The sequence below is a fragment of the Pituophis catenifer genome, unplaced genomic scaffold (assembly GCF_029215685.1).
Source record: "Pituophis catenifer annectens isolate HBS135680 unplaced genomic scaffold, rPitCat1.0.hap2 SCAF_2, whole genome shotgun sequence".
In the NCBI taxonomy this organism is placed as follows: Eukaryota; Metazoa; Chordata; class Lepidosauria; order Squamata; family Colubridae; genus Pituophis; species Pituophis catenifer.
In genome coordinates this window covers 85,766,701-85,791,393 of record NW_027256882.1, presented here as the reverse complement: position 1 = coordinate 85,791,393, position 24,693 = coordinate 85,766,701, and the positions used below count along the sequence as shown (strand labels likewise).

The 24,693-nt window shown below is 38.4% G+C and overlaps 1 protein-coding gene across 1 annotated transcript in view; it reads right to left on the bottom strand.

Moving 5' to 3' along the window:
- CACNA2D2 (calcium voltage-gated channel auxiliary subunit alpha2delta 2) overlaps positions 1-24,693 on the bottom strand; it is a 655,759-nt gene that overhangs the window by 127,313 nt on the left and 503,753 nt on the right. Inside the window, exons 7-8 of the mRNA XM_070933719.1 lie at positions 6,892-7,023; positions 2,480-2,537 (exon numbers count right to left, since the gene is read on the bottom strand). Of these exons, the coding sequence (XP_070789820.1) occupies positions 2,480-2,537; positions 6,892-7,023 (190 nt within the window). The remainder of the gene's footprint in view (positions 1-2,479; positions 2,538-6,891; positions 7,024-24,693) is intronic.

The following is a 24,693-nucleotide window of genomic DNA, read 5'->3' as shown; positions in this document are numbered from 1 at the left end:
CTGGTTAATTGTTCTAACTGTTAGGAAATTTCTCTTTAGTTCTAGTTCTAGGTTGCTTTAGTTTTAGTTTTAGTTCTAGGTTGCTTCTCTCCTTGATTAGTTTCAATCCGTTGTTTTTTGTCTTGCCTTCTGGTGCTTTGGAAAATAGGTTGACCCGCTCTACTTTGTGGCAGCCTTTCAAATACTGGAGCACTGCTATCATGTCACCCCTAGTCCTTCTTTTCATTAGACTAGACAACTCCAATTCCTGCAAGTCTATGGAGATTCTCAGTCATCCAGGTCATGGCTGTCCCAAAGGTGAAGACGCTTCTTGGAAGAGAAGCAAGAGAAACTGGACCAGAAAGTCCAGTTGCCTCTTGAAGAAACACCTTTGGGCCAATTCCTGCAACCATTTTTCATATGTTTTAACCTCCAGCCCCCTAATCATATTTGTTGCTCTTTTCTGCACTCTTTCCAGAATCTCTACATCTTTTTTATAATATGGTGTCCAAAACTGGATGCAGTATTCTAAGTGTTCTTCCCACTTTTTCCTCTTCTCTCTTACCAAACCCACAAAAGAAATGAAATGGAAAAAAAGGATTCTGACCAGAATCTCTTGGTTGCTCCTGATAACGATCTGCAAAAGTATGACTAAATATTCTTTTAGTAGTCTGTAAAATCAGAAATGGTAATTTAAGAAATTACAATATCCTCATTTCAGTTTTTTCCTTTACATGAGAGAACTATGTAATCAAACCAGGAAAGTTCATGTGATGTCCAATATTGGTAAGTTAAGTAAAGTGAGATAACCTAGGATATACAGTATAGCAACTTTAAAGCTGTCTTACCATCATGGAGTTTTAGACATACTTAAACCTGATTTTGGAGACAATATGGAGGTATGCCTACTTGCTTTGCTCACCTGGTTTTAAAGGAGAGATGGAGCTGGATTTAGTAGCATAGTACTTGATGATATTGTGGCATATTAGGTTAGGATTTCTGATTAAATGTAACATCCAAAGATGGCCAAGGACTCCTAATGATATCACAGGGTTTATTTACAACTATGCTTAGGTACTGTATTAAAAAAACGAGTGGAACTCACAGGAGACCAACTTGAATCAAAATTCTAGTGTATGTCTGATATTCAGAAACACAAACAATGAAATGATGGAGATACTATCTCCACAGTTCAAAGACAAAGTAACAGGAGAAAATGTCCCTGAGATCTTGTTCAATTATTTTCTTTGGAACTTTGGTATTCATAGAAAGGTGTCAAAAGAGGGTAGATGGGATGCAAACTCAAAGAACCTACAAAAGAATTGGGACTTGTATTGCAAAACTGCATCTTCCATCATGCCTTTTTAGAATCTCCCTCTCATGGATATTATTTGACATTGTTTTAAAGATCCATTCAGGCAATTGCTTGTTTGCCCGGCAAATAAATGCATGTGTATTATTCATTTGAGGTAGAGGATCCAGTATATCCACAAGCAGTATTTTATTATGAAGTGAATATTCCATCTTTCTAGTAATCAAACTTCAGTATTGCATATCGTTGCTGGGAAAATGCAACCTAACTTCCTCAATCTATTACTTTTAATTCCAATGCTGTGGTTAAAGGAAATTGCCACAAAGAAGAACTCTACATTATTTCAAATGTATAGAAGAGCTACAGCATATTTTTTTAAAAAAAAATCTGAATTAAGCATGGGGACCTAATATAATTCAAGATCTCAATTTGTGTGGGTAGTTTTATTTTCTTTATGCCTATAATTTAAACTGGCCAAAAGGTGCTTCATTAAAAAAACACAAACATTTGAATCATTTTTGGAAATAAAATCCTCAAGCAGTCCTTCTCCCAATCTAGGTCAAGGCTATAATGAAAAATAATATATTAAACCACCACAGTTCCCTTGCTCCTGGAACCTCTTCTGGTTTATGTCATCTACAGCTTTTGCTACTATCTATTTGATGTAATCTAATTCTTCTGCAATATATGAGCTCCATTTAGAGACTTTCCCTCTTTCTGTCCTCTCCCTTTTAAACCTATCTCCAGTATCTCAGCACACCTCATGATTTGCTGATTGAAGAAGGAAAATAGAATAGCAAATCACACAGACAGTCCATGAGCCCTGAGTATGGATAGGCTTTCAAACTATGTTATATTACTACCATTAGGGGGGCATCTGTTGCTCATCTGATAAAGCCTGAAACTGTATATTAACTGACTTAAGTATTTGGGGAAAAAAATATTAGTGTTAAATCTAGGTAGGTCTCAGCTTCACCTGTACAATGCCAGAGAAAGGTATTTTCTGGAAGACTGAGGTAACAGCCTCTGATTTTTTTCTCCAAGGAAGATTTAAGTATAATGATAATAAATAAACTCATTTAAATTTTGAGCTGGCGCATTGCTCTGAATTTTTTTGCTAAGTTGTTTTATTCTTTCTCAAATATGCAGCATAGTTAACTACCCACTCCACTATGCTCCCCTACTTACCAAGGCCTTCTTCGGACATCATACAGGTCAATCTTATTGGGGGCTCTCCATGGGGAGGCTGCAATGAGAAGAAGCAGTGAAAACTATAATGATTTTTGAGCTACCAAATGTGTGGATATGAGGGAAATTGAGGAGAGAAAGGGAGAGAGTGAGAGAGAGAGAGAGAGCAAAGCTGACATGGAAAGATTTCTCTGCCAGGAGTGGTATTAAGCAACAAAAACACTGGAATATGTGAAACTGGGAGGAAAAGCAGCTGTAACTTTGTGTTATTCAAATATCTACTATTGTCACAATGCACTGGCCCTGAAAGAAATGTGTCTAAGGCCCATATTAATCTGAAATGTTTGAAGGTTGGGGTTGGTTTTTTTTTTTTTTTTTTTTTTGCACACTTCAAACACTGTTCTTTGTTTTGGAACATGTGAATTAGAAGGCAGTTAACATTTCAGCCAAACACATCTCTTTTGCTTCTCCCTCCTTTGAAAATACCCATTTTGCTATTTTGATAAATAATTACAAGATATATACAGTAATGGAGGGTATACGTTTACATCAAACTTGACTTCCCAGTTTAACCAGCAGTTTGGACCTCAGGACATTTGACAGAACTTTTCTATTCCTGCCTCAGTATTCTTTGAAGATTCAAATGTTTATTGTCATTTATATATATATACTAGCTGTACCCGGCCACGCGTTGCTGTGGCCCAGTCTGGTGCTTCCGCTGGGCTAAAAGAGCGAGGCTAAAGTTCCAAACTCTCCACGAACATTTGGTGGGCGTGGCCAACTTGACGTCACTCACTTTCATCAGTCACATGACAGCCCCCGAGCCACCCCTACCCAGCTGGTGATTAGGGCAGAGAACCGGTTGCTAAAAAACAATGGGAACCACAAAATCCTCCCTCTCTGTCTTCCCCTCTCTCTTTGTATCTCTATGTCTCTCTCTCTCCCCTGTCTGTATCTCTCTATGTCTCTTTCTCTCTCCCTCGTATCTCTCTATGTGTCTCTCTCTCCCCCTCTCTGTATCTCTATGTCTCTCTCTCTCCCCCCTGTATATCTCTCTGTGTCTCTCTCTCCCCCCTCTGTATCTCTGTGTCTCTCTCCCCCTCTCTGTATCTCTCTATGTCTCTCTCCCTCCCTCCCCGCTGTATCTCTCTATGTCTCTCTCTCCCCCCCTGTATCTCTCTATGTGTCTCTCTCTCCCCCTCTATCTCTATGTTTCTCTTTCTCCCACCCTCTCTCTGTATCTCTTTCTGCCTCTCTCTCTCCCACCCCCTCTCTCTGTATCTCTGTATGTGTGTCTCTCTCCCCTGTCTCTCTGTATTTCTCTATGTCTCTCTCTCCCTCTCTCTCTGTTAATCTCTGTCTCTGGCCCAGCCTCTTCTGCATCCCCCGCCATCACCCTTACCTTTTCAGGCCAGGTCTTCGCAGCTCTCCGCACCACAGCAGAAACTCGGGGGCCCCCTCCAAACTCCCTACACAGATGTTCTCTGGGGGCTCGACGGGGAGACGCATAGCAGGGAAGGGAAGGAAGGGAGGGAGGGGGTGCGGCGGGGGTTCGAGGCTGGTTTGGGGCTTCCCGCCCGAAGGAAGAAAGCGGCAAAGACAGGAGCCATGCACACCCCACTGGACCCCTGCTGGGAAGTTCTCCTCCCCAGCCTGCCAAGGGCAGGGGAATGATTAAATCCCCCGCTCTTCCAGGCGAAACGAAGGAGGGCCAGCCATCTTCCCTCCTGCCCGTTTCCACCCCCGAAGCCTCCCCGGAGCCCCTTTTCTGCCAGAGGGTGAAATTTTCATGTAGGCTCCATGAACTGCCAGAGCGCCCACCTGGGAATCAAAGGCAGCTCTGGTCAAAGGCGAGGCTCCAGTTGCCTCTATCTCCCGTTCACTGACCGGATTCGCATAGCGCCAGTTACTGGCTAGTCTTTCTGACCTCAGGGCCCGTGGTAGCGCTGGGCCAGGCGTGATTCAGGCCAGGTGAGGGACGGAGGGTTCCCGCTCGGCAGACCCAGGCAGCCTCGTTGCCAGGTGTTTTTTGGAGGGAGCCCCGAGAGCGGCTGGTGAGGGGGATGGGCAGCAGCGGCGGGCGAGGCTAGTTCGTGGGGTGGCCGGGGGAGGGGGAGGTCAGAGCCAGGCTCGGGCAGGCCCCGCCCAGCCCTTGAAGTGCCAGCTGTGAGGGCTTCCTGGTGGGGAGCCGGCTGTCTACCTGCCGAGTCTGGTGGCAGGATATGGCCCTCGGGCATCACTGCCTTCCAAATGCGCAGTTTTTTGGAAGCAATATGGAGATATAAATATAAGGAGCAGAAATCTGTTGAGCGTAATCAGGGCTGGGAGGCTGCCATGTTGGTTTTATGTCCAGCAGATGGTGCTGTTTTTCAATGTTTTTCAATGTTTTTCAATGTTTGTCAATGTTTTTCATGTTTTTACCTGTCACAGGTGTGACATATATATAATATAGGTATATAAAAACACACCCATAGTCAAATGCAACGTTGTGTCAAAATTTGAAAGCAATTGGTGAAGAACTTTAGGAGATGTGCGGTTATGTACAAACGGACATTTATATTTTTATTTATATAGATATGTTATACTTCTCAAGAATTCAGAACTGCATTTTCAGGCAGAGAAAGTATGACTTTATCAAAGCCGGTAGGTCTGGGAAAACAGTCAACAGCCTCAGAACTTCACATAAGTTTGCAATCCAATTTTTTATGGCCAGCAGAATACCCTGTACTACTGAAAACCAGTGGCATGAATACGGAAAACCATTTTAAGGTTGATAGCAAGGTAGGGCAATTCTTACAGAAGGATTAGTATGGTGTTTCAAAAGGCTTCACATTCTCCTTCATAGATTAGAATTGCTGGGAATTGGGCACCATTCAAATTAATTGATTAATTAATTAATTAAACAAATAAATATGAACCTCAATGTCCTAGTTCTCTCTAAATCAAGGCAGGCAAAGTTAGAAAACCAAATCCACTGGGTCTTTTGCAAAGAACTTTATTGCTAGTACAGTAAAACCCAGGCTCTTCCAAGCCCATTACAGGACTTCTCCTGCACCTACTGAAATTAAGGTAGAGTTGCTTTGGGCCTCTTTCTCATGCTACTTCTTCCCCTGGGGTGAAGTAATTCTTGAGTGGTGGGCCAATTTTCTCTTCCTTTTTCCTGGGTGATGCTAGAACTTCAACTTCTCAAATCCATGATATTCCTCATAGACATCACCTCTTTGTCGAGCATGGACCTTGGTCCTGGTCAATAATGCTGAGTGTTTCCAAAAGAACCATGGGCCTGACTGTCAGATTTAAAGTAGGTTCAGCTACTTTATTTGCATAACATCCCTACTGTAGTCCAGGTCATTGTGGAAATTAAAACAGTAGTTGGCCAACGTATAAAAATCCCAGATATTTTGTGAAAAGGCAGGCAAATAAAAGGACACAAGCCATGCTGATTCCCTAAAAGTTGCCCATGGATGTTATAAGTTACCTCAAATGTTTGGTGGTTGACAGAGAAGAAGAGGATCAATCAACCTCCTTCTCTGACATCACAACCATGCGAAGAAAATAAGGAAGATGACCTTGATGGAAATATGCAGGAACTGTTAGCTAGGCAAAAGGGGCTGAAGCATTTTTTTTAATGAGATAACATTAGGAAATCGTTCAGGCAGATGCCTCTCTAATTCACTGAAGTATAAGAAAAAGGAGGAGATGAGTACAATCATACTTGAAAGATTCTGTTACCGTAGCCAGTCTCAATAAAAGTACATTTAACCTTCCTGTGGGGTTGATTTCAAGGTCTGATCTACTTAGTGGGGCTGACATCTGGCCATACCTTGATACCCGGAATCAAAAGAAAGAGCAGAGAAATAAAGAAGGCAGAGACTTCATTATTCTCCAGCAAAGCAGTGGTAAAATCCAATTTTTTTTACTACTGGTTCTGTGGGCGTGGCTTGGTGGGCATGATGTGGCTTGGTGGGTGTGGCAGGGGAAAAATACTGCAAAATCTTCATTCCCACCCCACTCCAGGGGGAAGGCTATTGCAAAATCTCCATTCAGCAGATTCTGACAGGCCCCACTCTGGGGCCAGCCAGAGGTGGTATTTGCTGGTTCTCCGAACTGCTCAAAATTTCCGCTACCGGTTCTCCAGAACCTGTCAGAATCTGCTGGATTTCACCCCTGTAGCAAAGAGGCTCTTATCCCTCCTATTAAGAGGAAAAGTAACAATGATCACTCCCTAACAACGAATGGCCTAGGCCCTAGGATGACTAGGAAAGTAGTGCACTTTATTTCTTCTAATGTGAAAGCCATGACTGTGCTGTTACTCCTACTGTAACATTTCTGAGTTCAAAACTCAACTATTTAAATGCAACCCCACTGTTCATAATTATATTTTCACCCTGTTAGTTGAGAATGATACAAACCTGGATAGAAGCGGGTTACCCCTGTAGCGCTGCCAAAGACCTGCCACAGCAGAGATGGGTCTTCTTTTCGGTTTTCCACAAACACATCCTCTAAGGCTTCTGTCCAATTCAGTTCATTGAGGATTACAGTGGCTGCAAAAGAAGGGACAAGTTTAGTGTGCTTAAGGTCTAGAGATCTCTTTGACAAATGTGATTGTTCTCTGGCAAGGGAAGAATGAGAGTTGCTTTTGTGAAAGGATGTATGCCCTCCATTAGCAGGATATATTCACTCCATTAGGAGAGCTGTGAAAAGTGACATCAGCTGAAGGATTGTTCCTGGCAATGCCCAGCATCTCTTGTGGAGCTGATTATCATCAATTTGTCACAACAACATAGCTGGATGCAGGCTATCTCTCTTCAGTGGGACCATTCCTTCACCTCTTGTTTATATTGCTTATTTACAAACCACCTTTCTATCAGAGATGGAATAAGAAGTGCCTAATAATAGTAAAAAAAGAATGGAAAACAACTAAAAGCCAAATAAGAGCATACCCCCAAAGAGGCCCCTTAAAACTTCATTAAATTAAAACAGAGTTTAAAATTCAGAACAGCGGGGAAAAAAACCCCCAAATCAATTCTGTAAGCTAAACACCTGTATAAAGGTAAACGCTTTTGCCTGCCAACAGAAGGCCAGCCATGAAGGACACTATCAGCGCTATTATCAAGGTAATGATTTCATGAAAATACCATGCATAAATGGGTTTATATAATCAAACATCAACCGGTATGAGAGCAGTGATAATCAATTGACTATATCTGAGATGACGTCCAAAGAGACATGTGTGGTATAAATGTTTTAACGCGTTAGATTTAATAACTATGTAGCCAAACTTTATACACAGAACCATGTGAGATGCTCTTAGGCTAGAATAAGTTGAAACGGAGACCATTTGATAGTGTGTACACTAAAGAATTAGTCCTCTGGTATAGTGTAATTTGTCTCATATAATGTAATATAATATGATTATAACATAATATAATAATATAATATACAGAGAGAGATTAATAAAAGAGATTAACTACAAAGTGCCTATGAATTATCAAAATTTGAATAGAGCCCTACCACCAGATGTAACCATTTTTAGGGTTGCGCAATGTCCATCTGAGACCTGGAAGAGGATGGGGAAATGCTAGCTGGTAACTCAACCCACACCATCTCCATGTACATTGATAGCATCCAATCTGAGAAGGTGATGGCATTGTAGTATGGAAGTCTATGTGCGCCTCCTCCTTCTTGGTGCTCTCACAACCAACATTTGGTAGTGCAACTTTAAGGCTTAGTAAGATAGTTTGCAACACTTTTAAAACATCAACAGGGTAGCTAAGGGAAAGGATATTTTTGTCTGCGTTTTGAAGACTTGGAGCATTGTTTAAAAATGTGGTCTTATCCCTTTTTTAATCCTGATGATCCTGACTATTGCATCCCTCAGCTCAACTCATGGTTCAGAGATAAGTAAGCGAATATTATTCATCATGCTGACGGAGGCTGATGGAAGCTAGAATCCAAAACAAGTGAAGAACTCTAGAAATTTTCCTTTCCCCACTTTCACTAGGGATAAATCTAGAATGTCTTACCCTCTTCAAGTCAAACTGTTTCTAGTTCCCCAGTCCTTGCCCAATACTCCCCATTACATCTGCAGAAGTCTTTGACTGCATGACAATTTTATGGCCATCTTAAAGCCTTCCCAAGAATAAGAATCCATGTACCATGACAGACATTTGTCCCCTTGGTTCCCCATATAGATGGGAAATATTCTGTTGGCAGCCAGGTTTTGCCCTCCCTAAGCCAGTTCAAAAGAGATGCCATATGAAAGAAATAAAGGGACTCTACTGAAGTTATTCCCATTCTGCATTCCTGGTGGCTTTTGTATCTAATGCAAAAGCAATTAAGACGCTGACAAACAGAGGCTTTAAATTATTCAGCTATTAAGGAAAGTGATAAGCTCAAAGCAGCCTGACTGTATGATTAATCAGCTGGGGCTGGGATTTAAGCAATGTGTAGAAGAGAGACATTTGGTACTTGTCGCTGCCAGCCTGCTTTTTTTCTCTTTTAAAGGAATCTTCCACTCCCAAAAAGGTGCCAGTAACAGTACTCGGGGGAGAGAAAATCCTGGAAAGCAGCAGCTGAGAGGGGCTGGCAGCTGGACGATTGGGGAGAGAGATGAATTTTGAGCACAGGCTGGCAAGATGAACAAGAAATACCAACCCCACTGACAATCATTGTTCTACTCAACCTCTCATGTGCATTTTTAAGAGATCACATGTCACTCTTCCCTGACAGAGGACATCAGTATTAAAAAGCAGTCAAGGTAATACACTTGAAATATTTTACAAGAGAGCAGCAACTAAATTTCCATCATTTTATCACCAAGGAAATGGAAGACAGCTTCATCACATTTAGTCACAAGTCCAAGATATTACAAAATATGTTAGCAGGCCCTGGAGTCATGCCCAAAAAGATGGATACAGGAGAGAATAGCATTCCACACCTTTGTTAGCTCACACGAACATCCCTTCACCTCCTGATGCAGTCTCCTGATGCAGCTCCTCTGGGAAATGCTCAAATGTATTATGTATGAATTCTGGGCCAATTTCCTACGTATTCTCTTCAATATATCCATTGTCCCCATTGGCTTCCCCAGCAGCTATACTGTTCATTATACAAATATATTTCGAAGAGTATAAAGGCACCACTCTTCCATGTGTACCCGCAGGAGGTAGAAAAGATCAGATCTTTGGCCTTCACTATTTGGAATGTGGACCGGAAGAAATTTCTCATTCACAACCGTGCCAGAATACTAAAATAAAATGGGAGACTCTACTTTCATTAAGTATTATCATTGAATTATATCCAGTTCTCAAGTTATTCCAGGTTCTTCAAGACAGAATGGTTGTGAATGTGAGCGTTTACACATACAGTATTGAGCTTTGCATCATGTTATGGAGACATTGCCTCTAACTGTCTGGGGATGATGGGCTCAAGTGGTATTCTGAAAACATATGGGCTGAGCTCTCTTGTAAACTGGCTGTTGAAGGAACATTGTGAGCATTTTTCTGTTCACAGCAGAAATTCCTTAGGAAAAAAACAACTTGGATCAAAAGCAATGGGAGCTTGTATGTGTTCTCATCCTTTTGGAGCCCACTGTTTTTTTTTTGGCTCTGGATTAGGCAAGTGCTGGTTGTTGCATAAACAAATGTCATGACATACATTGAGAAACAATATCTAATCTCCTCTGTGCATTTAGTTCTATGTTATCTTTACTACTGTCTGATCTAACCCCAAAGAATCATTACAGATCATTTGCTTGACCACAAAGACAAAAAATCAGTGCTTGTTGTTAATTCTGCTTAAAGAAATCTACTAGCTTTCTTCTAATTGTGACAACAGTTCTGGCAAATACAGTTTCAAGGATCTTTGAAGATTAGGCATTTATGCTGGCTAGATTCCTAGTGGTACTGCTCACAGATAATTATTTAAGGGGTTGGCTTCTTGCTCATTCCAATTCTTTTTGGAGTGAAATAAAAAGAAAGCTGGTAAAAGCGCTGTCAGTTAAATGTTTGGAACACGTATCTCTCAACGTTCCAGTTCAATGGATTGTGGAAGCTCTTCTCTAATGCAGCACAGTGCCTATCATAAACCTGTTACATATTGCTGGACGCAAACTAGAGGGCACATTCTGGTTGAATCAATATGTTTTTTTCTCTTCTAACGGTAAGCAATGATTAAAACTAAATGACCTGCAGGCGTGCTGGAATCCAAGGAATCTAAGGTGGAACCGAATCAAATATAAAGTAGAACATAGGAAACCCCACGGGACAAACAAGCAGCTCTGATCAGAGGGTAATATAGTATATAAAACAATCAGGAACTTGATATAGATACTGCAATTTACCAGAGTATGGAGTGCCCTTCCTCAGCTTGGTGCCAGCTAGAAGTGTTGTAGTCCAGAATTACCAATCAGAATGCCAAACCAGCTGACAGTTTGGAGAATACCTGATGGGGAAAGGCTGGTTTGAGAAATGTAATATTCTATTAATGGTAGAATGAGGAAGATCTAACTGTTCCTTTGACCTTACATCTGGAGTAAAAGTGGCAAATATCTCTGACACAGCTGGAAAACAAGATGCTATAGCCCCACAATCATTTCGAAGTAAAATCCACATATAGTATATCTGAATTTTAAAACAACTTGTTCTGCTGAAATAGGAGTGGATATGCAACTGAATTGCTGGGCTACTGAAGGAAAACATTGGTTATTTGACAGCTTTTTTCCCCAGGGTATATGAGAAACTATCTCATGGGAATTTGTTCCATGAAAGTTTCTTCTAAGCGATCTAAAGTTGCAGCAGAACTCATCGAAATGTTTAGTGCATTTTTTGCCTGAAGGATACAGGATACCCCAAACAGCAATTGACGTCTAAAAGCTTTGCAAGGGTTCAGAATCTTGGCAATGAGCCTTAGTGCTTTCCATTGCTGCATTTTCAAATATTAGACTCTATTTGTGCCTCATTTCCCTTTATAACTGTAATGTTCTACCTGGTAGGCTGGATTTGATGATAAACCTGTTAGTATTAGGCTATCAGTCACTGTACTGTCATGGCTCTTTTATAACGCTTACAGATAAATAAAGGGGGCCCTTAACATTTAAACAACATCAGCACAATTTCTTCCATCTTGGGAGAAGGATTACTGTATTAGTTCTGTGAGGTTTGTTCAGGCAGGGAAAACACAAATACATTCCCTTTTCTCCCTCTTCCTTTTCCATACATCAAGGACCTATGGGGTGAGGTGAAAACACTTCTACCTCTTCAAGCACCTGATGTAATTTGCAACCTCATTTTTTTCGAAGATTCACAACTTGCACAATCTCCATAGGGTTTAGTATGATATGCAAATAGAAACAAATGGGTTTATTTGTGGTTTCTTAATGTGACTTGCTTAAGCTGTGAACCAGTCCAGAGGCTACAGCAGTTAAAAAGGAGGAGAAGGAGGAGGAGTAGAAGGAGCATCAACAGCAAAGCAGAAACATTATGTATAGTTTGCAAATCTGCACAACTGACTCTTATTTCTTGCTTGCTGAACAGATTATGATTAGAACAAACAAGCCTTGGTGCAGGAGTGCAAAGAAAAAAAAAAAAAACCCTCCACAGGTCCAGGCAGCTCTGTGGTTAGTTTGCTTCTCATCTTCTTGTGTTTCTCAATCCCTTCCTGTCGCTCTAGTCTTTTCTTCTTAATATTTTCAGTATCTCATTTTAACACTTAATTGTCTCCCAATCATCATCTTCTGTTTCAGTTTTTCTGAATCCTTCTTAAAATGCGTTGCAAATATGATATGCATTCCATCCATCAAGTCATCAAAATCAATAATAAAAATGTTGGACCAGCACTGGCTTTATCATTTGTAGAGTATGCGGCATATGGTATGGTTATAATTAAGGGTGAATAACAGAGTCTATATTTTATCTTGCTAAAAAGCATTATGTGAAAAACCTGATTGACCAAAGCTCTGATGAGTGATAAAAGTCAGTATCTATGATCCCATCTGGTGACAACCATGGCATGCTGACTATGATTTGTACTGGGACAGGAGTAATTAACAAAGATGATTACTTAATAAAAGTCATGAAATAAAGAAAAATAGATATGCTGATCAATTGGGAAACTGAGGGGAAGGGGAAAGATTTAATAGATCTGAATGAAAGTGGCCTGATTTGTGGTGTAGAGTTGAGGAATAGATGTAAAGAGGCAAAGGGAAGATTTAATTATGAATGAAAAGCCCAAAACGTACGTTCTGGTGTATTGTGTCATATATACTTCGGGGATACATATTTTTACTGCAACATGACTACCGGTAATATTTCAAATTTTGACTCTAGACAACTTGCAATAAATGCAACAATAAAATTTAATAGTAGAAAAGGTACACCTATGGGAAAAGATTACTATTATTATTAAAATGTATCCATAAAATGTTCAATTACAACAATACCATATAACTTGTTAGAAAGAAGTCATAAAAATCAGCTGCTAAAATATTCCCTCCATAAAGTTTCTTTAGAAAAAATTGCCTTTTGACAACCTAAACCAACTTAACCTCAGGGGACAAGCTTTTCTAATGTTGGGGAGCTCCAGATCATCAATTCCCTCTTGCCCTATCTCCCCAACATTTTGGACTCAAAAGAGACCTACTCTATTAGATCTTATTCAATCTGCATCCAGGGTGTGCATATGAAAATAGGAATTCATTGATAAGAGTATATTTGCCTCTGATTGCTCCAATGAATGGTGACAATGAAAGAACAACAGACTGTGAAAAATGTGGGACATTCTGAATGAATGTGATTTAGCATTGAGCAATGTCTAAGCAAGCATGAGTGATACTCTTTGGTTGCTTAAAGTATTTATGTATGCAAGTATGTATATATGGCTTGTAATACTACTGGAGATAATAGTGTTGGGGATGTGAATATTCATGTAGATAATGCCACATTCTTGGCAGAGAACCTAATGATTTACAACAAATGTTAGACTGTATGATGCCACAAATAGTATCGATTTCAAAATTAATCTATCAAAGACTATGGTGGGTGTGTTACATGCAGAAAATGGAATGAATAACTAAAAGTGATACAAATGGCAAAAATCAAGATTTTTTTAAAAATTTGATTTATATGCCGCCCTTCTCCGGAGACTCAGGGCGACTTACAATGCGTTAAGCAATAGCCTTCATACTTTTGTATATTTATACAAAGTCAGCTTATTGCCCCCACAAACTGGGTCCTCAATTTACCTACCTTAGAAAGGATGGAAGGCTGAGTCAACCTTGAGCCTGGGGAGATTCGAACTTGCAGTAATTGCAGGCAGCTGAATGTTAATAACAGGCTATTAGTCTGCTGCGCCACCAGGCTCTTTTCAATTTATATTTGTATAACTTGGTAGAATACTTACTAAATATGGAAAATCAAATGAAGAAATTCTAAGATGTGTACACATGCATAGAAAGGTAGTGTAGCCTGTAATGAAGAATGAAAGTTTGTTGAAAGAAGTGGAAGTTGCTCTGTAGAAGGGAGTGCATGGAAGTAACAAAGTGAGAAGGATAAAATTAAGGGAATGGCAAACTTAAGAACTGTTATGGTAATGCAAGAAGAGAATGGGGACTGAAACAATTTGGCTCAACTAGAAGAGAAGAGATGTGGCCAAATAAAGCACACAGAGATAATTCTCCTATCAAGAGAATTAGTAAAGATCAAACTGCAGGGAACTTAAACTAGGGAAACTAACAGCACACTTATAGAATAAAAGTTTAACTAATTTAAGCAAGAATTATTCCTATATATACAACACATCATGCAGCATGGTAAATATAACCACTTACAGCCTGGCTTCTAAGTGGGCCTGAATGTTGTGAAAGAGCAAATATGTAAAAAGGGGGAGTCAGAAATCATTTTTTTCCTTTTTATTATTGTTTGTTGCACAGTCAGTCCTTCCGAAGGACTTGGGATAGGCAGATCTGGAAGTCTGATGGTGTTACAGATATCATCGCAAGCTGTTCCGAGTAAAGCAGCCTTTTGCAAATGACTGAGGGTGAATTTGTCAATGCCAATGGTGTTCAAGTGGTGCTCCAGTTATTTTGGGATTGCACTCAAGGCACCCATTACTATTGATGCTACCTCTGCTTGCTTTTGCCATAGTCATTCTATTTCTATTTGTAGGTCTTTGTATTTTGTTATCTTCTTCAGTTCTTTCTCTTCTCGTCTGCTGTCTCCAGGTACTGCTATGTCGAATCTCTGGACCTTTTCCTCTTTCTTATCGACAATTGTTAAGTCTGGGGTATTATGTGGCAGTTGCCTGACTGTTTGAATTCTAAAGTCCCAGAGCAATTTAGCTTCTTCATTTTCCATGACTTTCTCTATTTTATGGTCCTATCAGTTGTTGTTATTTTTCTTTTGAGGTACAGTATTTTCTTTGGAGGTATTTTTCATTGTTTCATTTATCTCATTTCATCAATTTTAATTTGCTTTGTCTATCTTCTATTTCACACCCACACACACACCCACACACACACGCACACCCACATGCACATGTATACACACACATACACACACACAAAGAAATATAATGGAAATTTTCATTTTTAAGTAATTAAGATTCAAAATAGTAACATTGCAGTTACATTGAAAATATCTACATTTATTGTTGACTGGAAACTCCATATACTGTAGAATTTGTGTGTGGATTGAAAATGAATTTATTGCTTACAGTTTTGATGATTAAGAAAACCCCCCCAGAAAATAGAAAAGAGAAAACTTGTCTTAGTAACTATAAAGTGAGATATAATTTTGTATTTGTGCTTACAATTGCTATAAAGGAAATAGGAAGATACTTCTTTCTTTCTATTTCTTCCTTTTTGCCGGAGGCTCCAGCTGGTCCAGAATGAGGCCGCGTGGGTGGTTATGGGAGTGACGTGGCGCTCTCATGTGACCCCCCTCCTGCGTGAGCTGCACTGGCTCCTGGTGGTCTTCTGGATGCACTTCAAGGTTTTGGTCACCACCTTTAGCGCACTCCATGGCTTAGGACCGGGGTATCTACGAGATCGCCTTCTGCCACCAGTAGCCTCTCACCGACCAGTACGCTCCCATAGAGAGGGGCTTCTCAGGGTGCCGTTGGTCAAACAGTGTCGACTGGCGGCCCCCAGGGGGAGAGCCTTCTCTGTGGGGGTACCTGCCATCTGGAACGATCTCCCCCTGGAGATACGGAGGATCCCGGATCTTTGCGCTTTCCGCCGTGCCCTCAAAACATTCCTTTTCCAGCAGGCTGGCCTGGCCTAACTTCTCTTTTAAATTGCTTTTAAATTTTAAATTTGTCTTATAAACTGGGGTGTTTTAAATTTGTTTTCTGGGCCAAAGTATTTAATATGTTTTAAATGGTTTTTTAACGTTTGTACTATGTGTATTTTATTTTTTGGCTGTTCACCGCCCTGAGTCCTTCGGGAGTAGGGCGGTATATAAATTTAATTAATTAATTAATTAATAATAATAATAATAATAATAATAATAATAATAATAATAATAATAAGCTTTTTTTTTGCTGCCGTTCTGCTATCTCTTGTCATTTCACTTTATATTAGTTCTTGTTAGTTTTTATCTTCTGTTTAAAATTCTTAATAAAACTTTTTTTCACACTTTTACTTTCCCCTTCTCTATTTCTCCTTCTTTTTGCTTTTGTATTTCTTTTGTATGTTGTATCACAGATTAATAAAATTGTTATAAGGATGAAAAAATATTTTTAATAAAATTATGTTTTAAAAAGGAAGCCTGTATATATTATTAAAGAGGTGTTCCCTAGTGTGAGGATCTAGACATTCCTGCCTCTTCTGTGATATCAAAATAATATTAATAGTGATACAGAGATGTGTCAGTAAGCAGGAATTAAATTCAATTCCCTGCATGTTCCATTTTTATGTGCATCAAAATGGTTATGACAAACCATGTTGTTTTGGTATCTGCTATGTAGCAAAATGTTATGAAATGAGCCATCTTGCCTTACACAGCATAAAACAGAGTAAGACAAGAAATCATACTAAATATATGTGGTAACTCTGGCAAGTGTATGTATTTCACACAGAAACAGATTGTGAGATAGCAGCACAATAAAGTACATATGTCAGCCAAAAGACAGTATACATTTCCCAATTTCAGCATGAACACTGAAAAAGACAACTCTAAGCTAGACTTGGGAAAAAAAAAAAACCCAGAATATACAAAGTCACATCAATATCACTCTAAGATTCATTTTATACCACAGAATAAAAATATGTCGGCTGTTATATAAAAATAGCATACAGCAAAAAACAGCAAGGCAGTCAACACTACCCTCAATCACATTTCTAAAGCTTGTAAGAAAAACTCTATTGTGATATGAAATGCCCTTGACTTAGAGCTGCCTATCAGCTGCCCTGTTCATTGCGTGTGTCTACCCCAATGATAATGCTGATAATTCCTTCATAGAGAGACCTCTTCTTTTATGCAGATAGAACTATAGTACCTCCTCAGCTGGAATAACTACGGAAACTGTATGGGAGAGGTGAGTTTCTATAACAGAGTTTCATCTGAATCAGCAAACCAGGAATGTTCAGGTGTTCTGCAGCTGAAAACCTGACCTACTTATAGAATACTTTGTGCACCAGTTGTGCCTATTCTAGATACCTGGACATCCACACTTTGGTTACACTTTGACTGCTGCAATGATACCACATGAGGCTATGTTTGAATATTACTCAGAAATTATGTCTGGTCAAAAAAGCAAGCAGCTATGGGTGTACTTCAATATGCACTTGTAAAATATTACTATGTGAGCTGCACTGGTTGCCAATGGGCTTACAGGTGCAATTCAAGAAGGCTATGGTCACTTGAACATGATCTGTCTCCAATGATCTCTGCTTCTTCAATGAGATCTGGAAGAATTGGCATGCTCCAGATCCCATCACTTCAAGCAGTATGTCATCTTTTGTGATCCAGGAGTCGTGTCTTTTTTGTTGCAGCACCTGCCCTATGGAATAACATTATCCCCAAATTTGGGGAGCTTTGGTATTAGCAGTCTTTGGAGAAAGACCTGGTTCTTCCTGAAGGCACTGGGCCAGGAAGTAATATGATGCTGTTTTAAATGTGAATTGCTTCTGTTGCCATGTATTTTACTTATTTCTTCTGAATTTTTTAAAAAAATACATTTGAATCCTCTTATAAGCCAACCAGTTGCACAATTCATGGGCAGCTCCTGTATACAGATTGAAATAATAAAATAAAATAAAATAATCTTCCCATAGTTTTCTGTTTTCTACTTTTTTAAAAAATAAAGAATCAAGATTCTATTCTCTGTGTGTATAATAAAAGAACCTTTGAAACTGCACAGACAGTGCTGTTGGAAGCTTAGAAGTCACAGTGAGGAATAATTTGCTAAAAACTGCTGATGGATGAGTCTCCCTGATCATTAAATGCTGTTTGAGAATATGTGTGTTCAGTCTGCAGGAAAAGTAGGAAAGCAGATTTTGTAATCGGATTACGCTGGTGTTTGAGTTATAAGAATACAAAGTTTAAGAGCAACCAGCAATATTAGATAAATGAGATGAAAAGGAATCTGGACTCAACAATCTCTCGGGGCAACATCAGCCAAAATCCATGACTCTATGATCAAAATGACCTTCAGGCATCCTACTAAAATGACACATGAATAATATGTAAATATCCCATCATCTCTGATAGGAGATCATTGGTGTAGTTTTTTGTGGGCCATGTTTTTTTTTTTTTTTAAATTTGATTTATATGCCGCCCTTCTCCGGAGACTCAGGGCGGCTTACAGTGCGTTAAGCAATAGCCTTCATACTTTTGTATATTTTTATACAAAGTCAGTTTTTGCCCCCACAACTGGGTCCTCAATTTACCTACCTTAGAAAGGATGGAAGGCTGAGTCAACCTTGAGCCTGGTTTGATCTTACTTTAATTGCAGACAGCTGGTGTTAAATTACAGTGCTTAGTCTGTTGAGCTATCCAGGCTCCTTGCTCTTGCAGGTTGATACATTGAGATGAATGAGATATTATGTATGGTTGTAACCCGAAGAACTAAAAAAAATGGTGAGATCAGGGATAAATGAACATAGAAAGGGATACATCCCCTGGTCTATCTGTTTGAAAGGACAATAACAAGAGAATGTGGTATTGTGGTTCAAAACATAAAGAAGAGTACCATATTAGTAGTAGATAGTAGTAGATAGTGATAATTTTCTTCATTACAGGCCATTCCCTAAAGGGTTGCTATGTATAACACAGACATTTCTGCATTGGTGAGCTGTTTTTCCAAGGTATGCATTAAGAACACTTAATTTAACCTACAGGAAACAGATTTGAACTTTCTGATGAATGATAGGTCGATAAGCTATAAGCTGCAGAATTTTATTCAAAGTTTAGAACAGAATTTTCCTTTGTAGAAATGGAAAGTAAATGTAAGAGGAATGTTTTATGCATGTCTGTATGCTTCTTCTGGATAAGAAACAGGCATATACCACAACTTCTATAGTTTTACAAGGGCCGTTTCTTAATGACAGATATAAAAACTGCTCTAAATTGTGTTCCAGAATAACCTTTTTCACACGGAAAGCTGCTTGTGGAAGCCTTTAACTATAACCATCTTCTCCATGCAATCACAAAACTTCACACCACAAGGCCTGCCGTAGAACAAATTGCATTGTCTACCTGCTGAGGTGCTTTTTGCATGAAGACAGTTACCATGGTAAGCAGTGAAAGCAGCTTCCCCTTGGTGGCAGGTACATATTCTCTACTCTTGAAGATTACTGCTTACTTCATTTGGCCCACAGTGAAACAATTTTAATGCTTCTGCCAATGTATTTTAATGTTATTTGATAAAGAATATTTCCAAATTGAAAAGTAGAATTTAGTACAGAATTCCTGATAGGTGGCCATATCCTTTTTTAAAAAATAAACACTTTATTAAACTTTTATTACATTAAAAACATAAAAAATTATTTCACTCAACAACAGCTAATTGTGGTGTTTTTCTTGTAACAATAATTTGTGCATTATTTACAAAAATTAAATTGTGCGTATTTACATTCTTATTTTATCTATTACTTGTACTTAATAACTATCTATCTTCAATCTATCTCTGTTCTATCCAGTTATACCACTGTTTCCACACATTATAAAATATCAATGTCTCTTTATCTTTTAAACTCAGCCTTAATTTGTCCATTTCTGCGCAATTCATGATCTATTGTATGACCAGTTTCTCTGCACATGTACATGGCTGTTTCCAACATTGAGTGTAGGCAATCCTGGCAGCAGTTAATATGTGTAGTACTAGATATTTTGTGCCCTTCACATATTTTTTTGTTTTGAAGATCCCCAATAGGAAGAGTTCCGGTTCTAAGTCTAATTGTTCATTAGTAATTTCCTGTAGCCAATCTTTAATTTTTAGCCAATATTTTCGAGCCTCAGGACAGGACTACCACATATGGTAGTATGTTCCCTCTTTCTTTTTACATTTCCAACATATGGGGCTCATTTTAGGGTACATTTTCGCTAATCTTGAAGGGGGTAAGTGCCAAGGTGGCCATATTCCATTTGGCTCACTTGTGACTAAGCTGAAGCAGGCCTTTAATGGAATCGATCAGACACTGGGGATGATATCACGGAGAGTTTGCTGTCCAAATACACCAGGCCTAAGGAGGGTGGGTGGGGAGGAGACAACTAGCATGGCTACAAGATTCTTCCTGCAAGTTCATTAAAATCTACACAAACTCAACGTGAAACTATCAAGTTTGTTGTCCATTCAAAGCAGATGTAAGAAGAGAAAGTACTGGAGAAATTGATATTTTGTTTTCTTTCTTCAGCTGTTACAGAGATTGAACATCACCAGTACATGTAACGTTCTTCTCAGCCTGAATAATGCAAATATAAAGCTATGTTTGATTAATTTTATATTTGATTGCCAGTAAGAAAATCATAAAATAAATAAGAGAAGGCATCCATAATGATATGTCGGAATGACCTTGGAAGATAGGAGGAAGAGCTGTAGTCTAGACAGAGATCTGATAAAGGGAATCTGACTCTGAAAAAGGAGTGGGTGGTGGTGGAGAAATTGCCTTAGAAGGGAGCTCTCCCTTTATACTTTTTTTTTAATCCACTGCTTCTTTCACTTCATCCTTCTACCAAGTTATGAGGATAACACCACACACTTCAGTGGAAATCTGTAACATACTTTTCACTCTATTTCAAGTTGCTTCCATGTGGTCTTACATCAACTTTACATTTGTTTTTTTGAGAGTTTAATGCATTTCTAATACCTTTTTATGCAAGGATTCCTACTTTCTCTCTTGCAGTCATTCTACTTTCGCTTTGGTTACTTTCACTTCTTTCCTTTACTTTCATGTCCATTTCTCATTCTTGACATAACAGGAAAGATCTGACTTGGATTCAGAACTGTTCTTGCAACCTTCACTAATTTTCTCAGTCACATTTTTATTTTCATTCCATTGTCATGTGTATATATGAATAGATTTATACTTAAATAATGTGTTTGAAACAGGGAGATTATTCTAGGCAGGTAGTCATAAAATAGCGACCATTCTCATTTCTTTTTTGAGTCTCTGAAATGCCCAGTCATTTTTTCCTGTATTTTCCTACATGATTTGCACCCATTCATTTGTATTGCCTAGCAGGATAATTTTCTCCCCTGGATTGCATTTATTCATAACATTGCACAATTTTTCACAGAACTCATCTCTGGTTCTTCCATTATCCCCTCTCACTGGAGCATAATGTGCAACTATCGTATGAATCTGTAGTTCTGTACACATTCATTGCAATTGTGACTGTATGTATGTAATCCATTCAATGTTAATTTTGAATTGGCTTTTGTTAAGGACAAACCACAATCTTAGTCTTTGAACAGAATTGCGTTTTCAAAACTCTCACAGCAGTGTTGTTGAAACCCAATTCAAAATCTCCCTAATGTTATCCCTCGATTCGCCATTATGGATGGTAAACAGCAACCACGGATTTTGCAAGAAATACAAGCATAAATTGTAATGTGATTGAAATGAACAAACTATGCCTCTTGATTTATCGAGCCGAAATTTCTGTGCCACCATCCTAGTACTCCACCCTCATCTAAGAATTTCAGCACTGAAGCAATGGAGGGGCACTATCGCTAGCTGGCACGCTAATTAAAACATTTATATAACACTCTCCATAGTCACCCGTCACTACACATGCTAATTGCATTTTAATATATTTTTTAATTTACCATGCTAGTTTTAATTAAATCTGTAATCACTTGCCAAACAGGGGCGGGAAGAAGGTGTGGCCTAGATTTTTGCTCTTCCTGGCTGGGCAAAAAGATTGCTTTGAGCCTTCACATTTAGGCTGATAGTGGATTCCTACATAAAGGAAGGAGCCCCAAGAGGATGGAAGAAGGAGCCTAAGGGCACAAGAAGAAGAACCTGTCCAAGAGGGAGGAAGTCTGAACAGGGAAAAACCTGTGAGAAATCAAGGTTTAATCAAAGCTTTAGAGAGTCCCCTTATCAAGCAGAATGATTTATTAGCTTAGCATTTTAATATGTTTCCATTAAAATCAGGCATGAGGCAAAAGATGATACACAGAGACCAGAAATCTCTTTGAACATGACAATCTATAATATGTTAAACTCTTTTTTTTAAAAGTATGGCTTTCCCTCACAGGGAGATTTAAAAGAATACTTGGCTACCTCTCTGCACCACACTCCTTATCTATTAGATTCTACTTACAATGAATGAAATCCTTTTCACAGCCTTAGCAGTTTTCATGACCGTGTTGCCATGGGGAAATGTAGTGCATGATAGTCTGGGTAATATGTACTTAATAAATACTTTCTTTCTTTAAATCTTTATTTCTGAATTTGTATCCCACTTTTTAAACTTCCTTACCAAACCAGGCAGCTCAAGGCACCTAACAGTAAAAATGAAAATAAGAGATTTGGGCCTAAAAGATATTCAGCAATTAAAAGCATGCATTAAAAAAAAAACCTAAAATATAATTTAAAGAACATGGATACTGAGTATCTATTACTATACTGCATGTAGCTCCAAGTGAATGGGATGGAAGCAACAATATGCTAGCTTGCAAGGTAACCTGTAGAGACCTTAGCTTGTAAAGAAAAGTGTAAATATGCTTGAAGGGAAATTGGTTTTTACTGTGCTTGTGATATACTGTTCAAAATGAGCAGAAACTAACTGAGATTGGCCTTACTATTAAATGGGGAGTAGTGCAAATGGCAGCTGCTTGTAACTAAATATAAATCTCTGTTATTAAAAGTCAAGTCAGCTATATTTATTACAGGTTACAGATCCAGGCAATACAAAAACATATTATATACTCAATTTTAAAAAGTCTGTGATTATGCTTCATCCATTTTACTATTAATGAATCATTGATCATCTACTGGTTACCTTACAAACCCAAACAATATATATATATGATAGCATCTGACAAGAACAATTGTATACAGGAGATTTTGACTTGAAAGCAAGAGGAGTAAATCACATGAAATGAAGAAAAACAGATATATTTGTTCGTAAAAATAACCAGAGGGGTAAATAAATGCAACAAATCTGAATTAAGTTCGTCTGATTTTGTGGAATGGAACTGATGAATCCTGCAGGGAAGTGAAGGTTTAGGCTTAATTATGAAAGAAAGGCTACAGTGTATGTCAGCAAAAAATTAATTACTGTCATTTAGTTTGTTGTGGGTGTATTTGAAAGTGTGAATTCATATCTGTTTATTGTTGTATTTTTTTACACTCCAGTGAATGGTGATGATGGAAAAAACAGGGATGAAGTTTTGGAGAAAAATAGTAACTGAAATGAATGTGATCTGAGGAGGAAAATATGTTGAATATGTGAAAACAAGAAGAAAGGAAGCACATTAAAACTGGCTGGGTGATTTGTGGACCTATAAATGAATAAAATTGTGACCATTTGCTGAGTATCTGCTTTAAAAAGTCCATTTCAAGTATGTGCTTATCTCTCATCTTCTCTTTTGCATTGCAAAATAATGATTGCTGCAAAAAAATGATGAGAGAAAGTTATTGTATAATCTGCAGAGAGATTAAAAAGATGATTGGAAAGAATGTAGTCAAACAGAAAAAGGAATGGTTAAGACTGAAAGAGGCAAAGAAAATTCAGACTGGTTTTGTTATAAATAATAATAATAAATGTTTTAGAAGTGAGTGAAAAGGCCTAAAAAGATCCCAGTATAGAGGAGTTTGGAATGAAATATAAGTGATTAAATATTTTGGGATGGGATTGAAATGGGAGATTTTTTTTGAGAGAGGAAATTTCATCAAGGATAGCAGGTTACACGTAGTTGACCTAAAATCAGAATAATTAGATGAATTAATGTATACTGTACACCTTTGTATACAGTTTACTAACAATGGGGAAATGGAGTAAGAAATGTTAAGCTTTAGAAATGCTGAAAGAAAGATACTGCGTGACATGTGATCTGCAGATAAGGACTGTGTATAACAACATGTCTATTTTGTGTTATGGAAAAGAGCAGGGTTGAGTAAGTCAAGAGAGACATACATGTAAATGGATTGTGGCAGGAGTGGGGTGCAGTAAAGCAGGATGAGATTGGGTCAAGGAATGAATGGATGCAAAGGATTATGTAAAAAAGAGAGTGACTGTTAGGAAAGAAGTATGCTAAAATAATTTGATCATACAGAGAAAATTAATGTGGATCAAAACAAACCTATAAAGAGGAAATATTGAGAAGATGGGGAAAACTGAGAAAATTGTGACTGGTTGTAGTTAATAAAATCCTGGAAGAAAGAGAAGTGAGAAATTTAAACGAGAAACTTGAAACTTGATGCATAGTCCTGGCTGAAGCAAGGATGGCTTGCAAGGACAAAAAAAGTTTGGAAAAATATAGTGAATGATTTTGCTTAAGTTTAACCAATGCTTTCTTTTCCTTTTGTCATCTCAAAAATAACATGATAAAATACTTTAACATTTAAATGATCTATTTATTAAAGTTCAATTCTTAGGTGCAGTCTTACACACCCAATTTTCAATTAAGTGTATGAATTAAAGAAATGATATGAAAAGTGTCCTGTTTTTCTTACTTACCGTGAGCCACAAACTGAGATACAAGCTGCTACTGCACAAAGAAATAATTTCTCTAGTGCTATTCTATAGCACTCCAAGAGGACA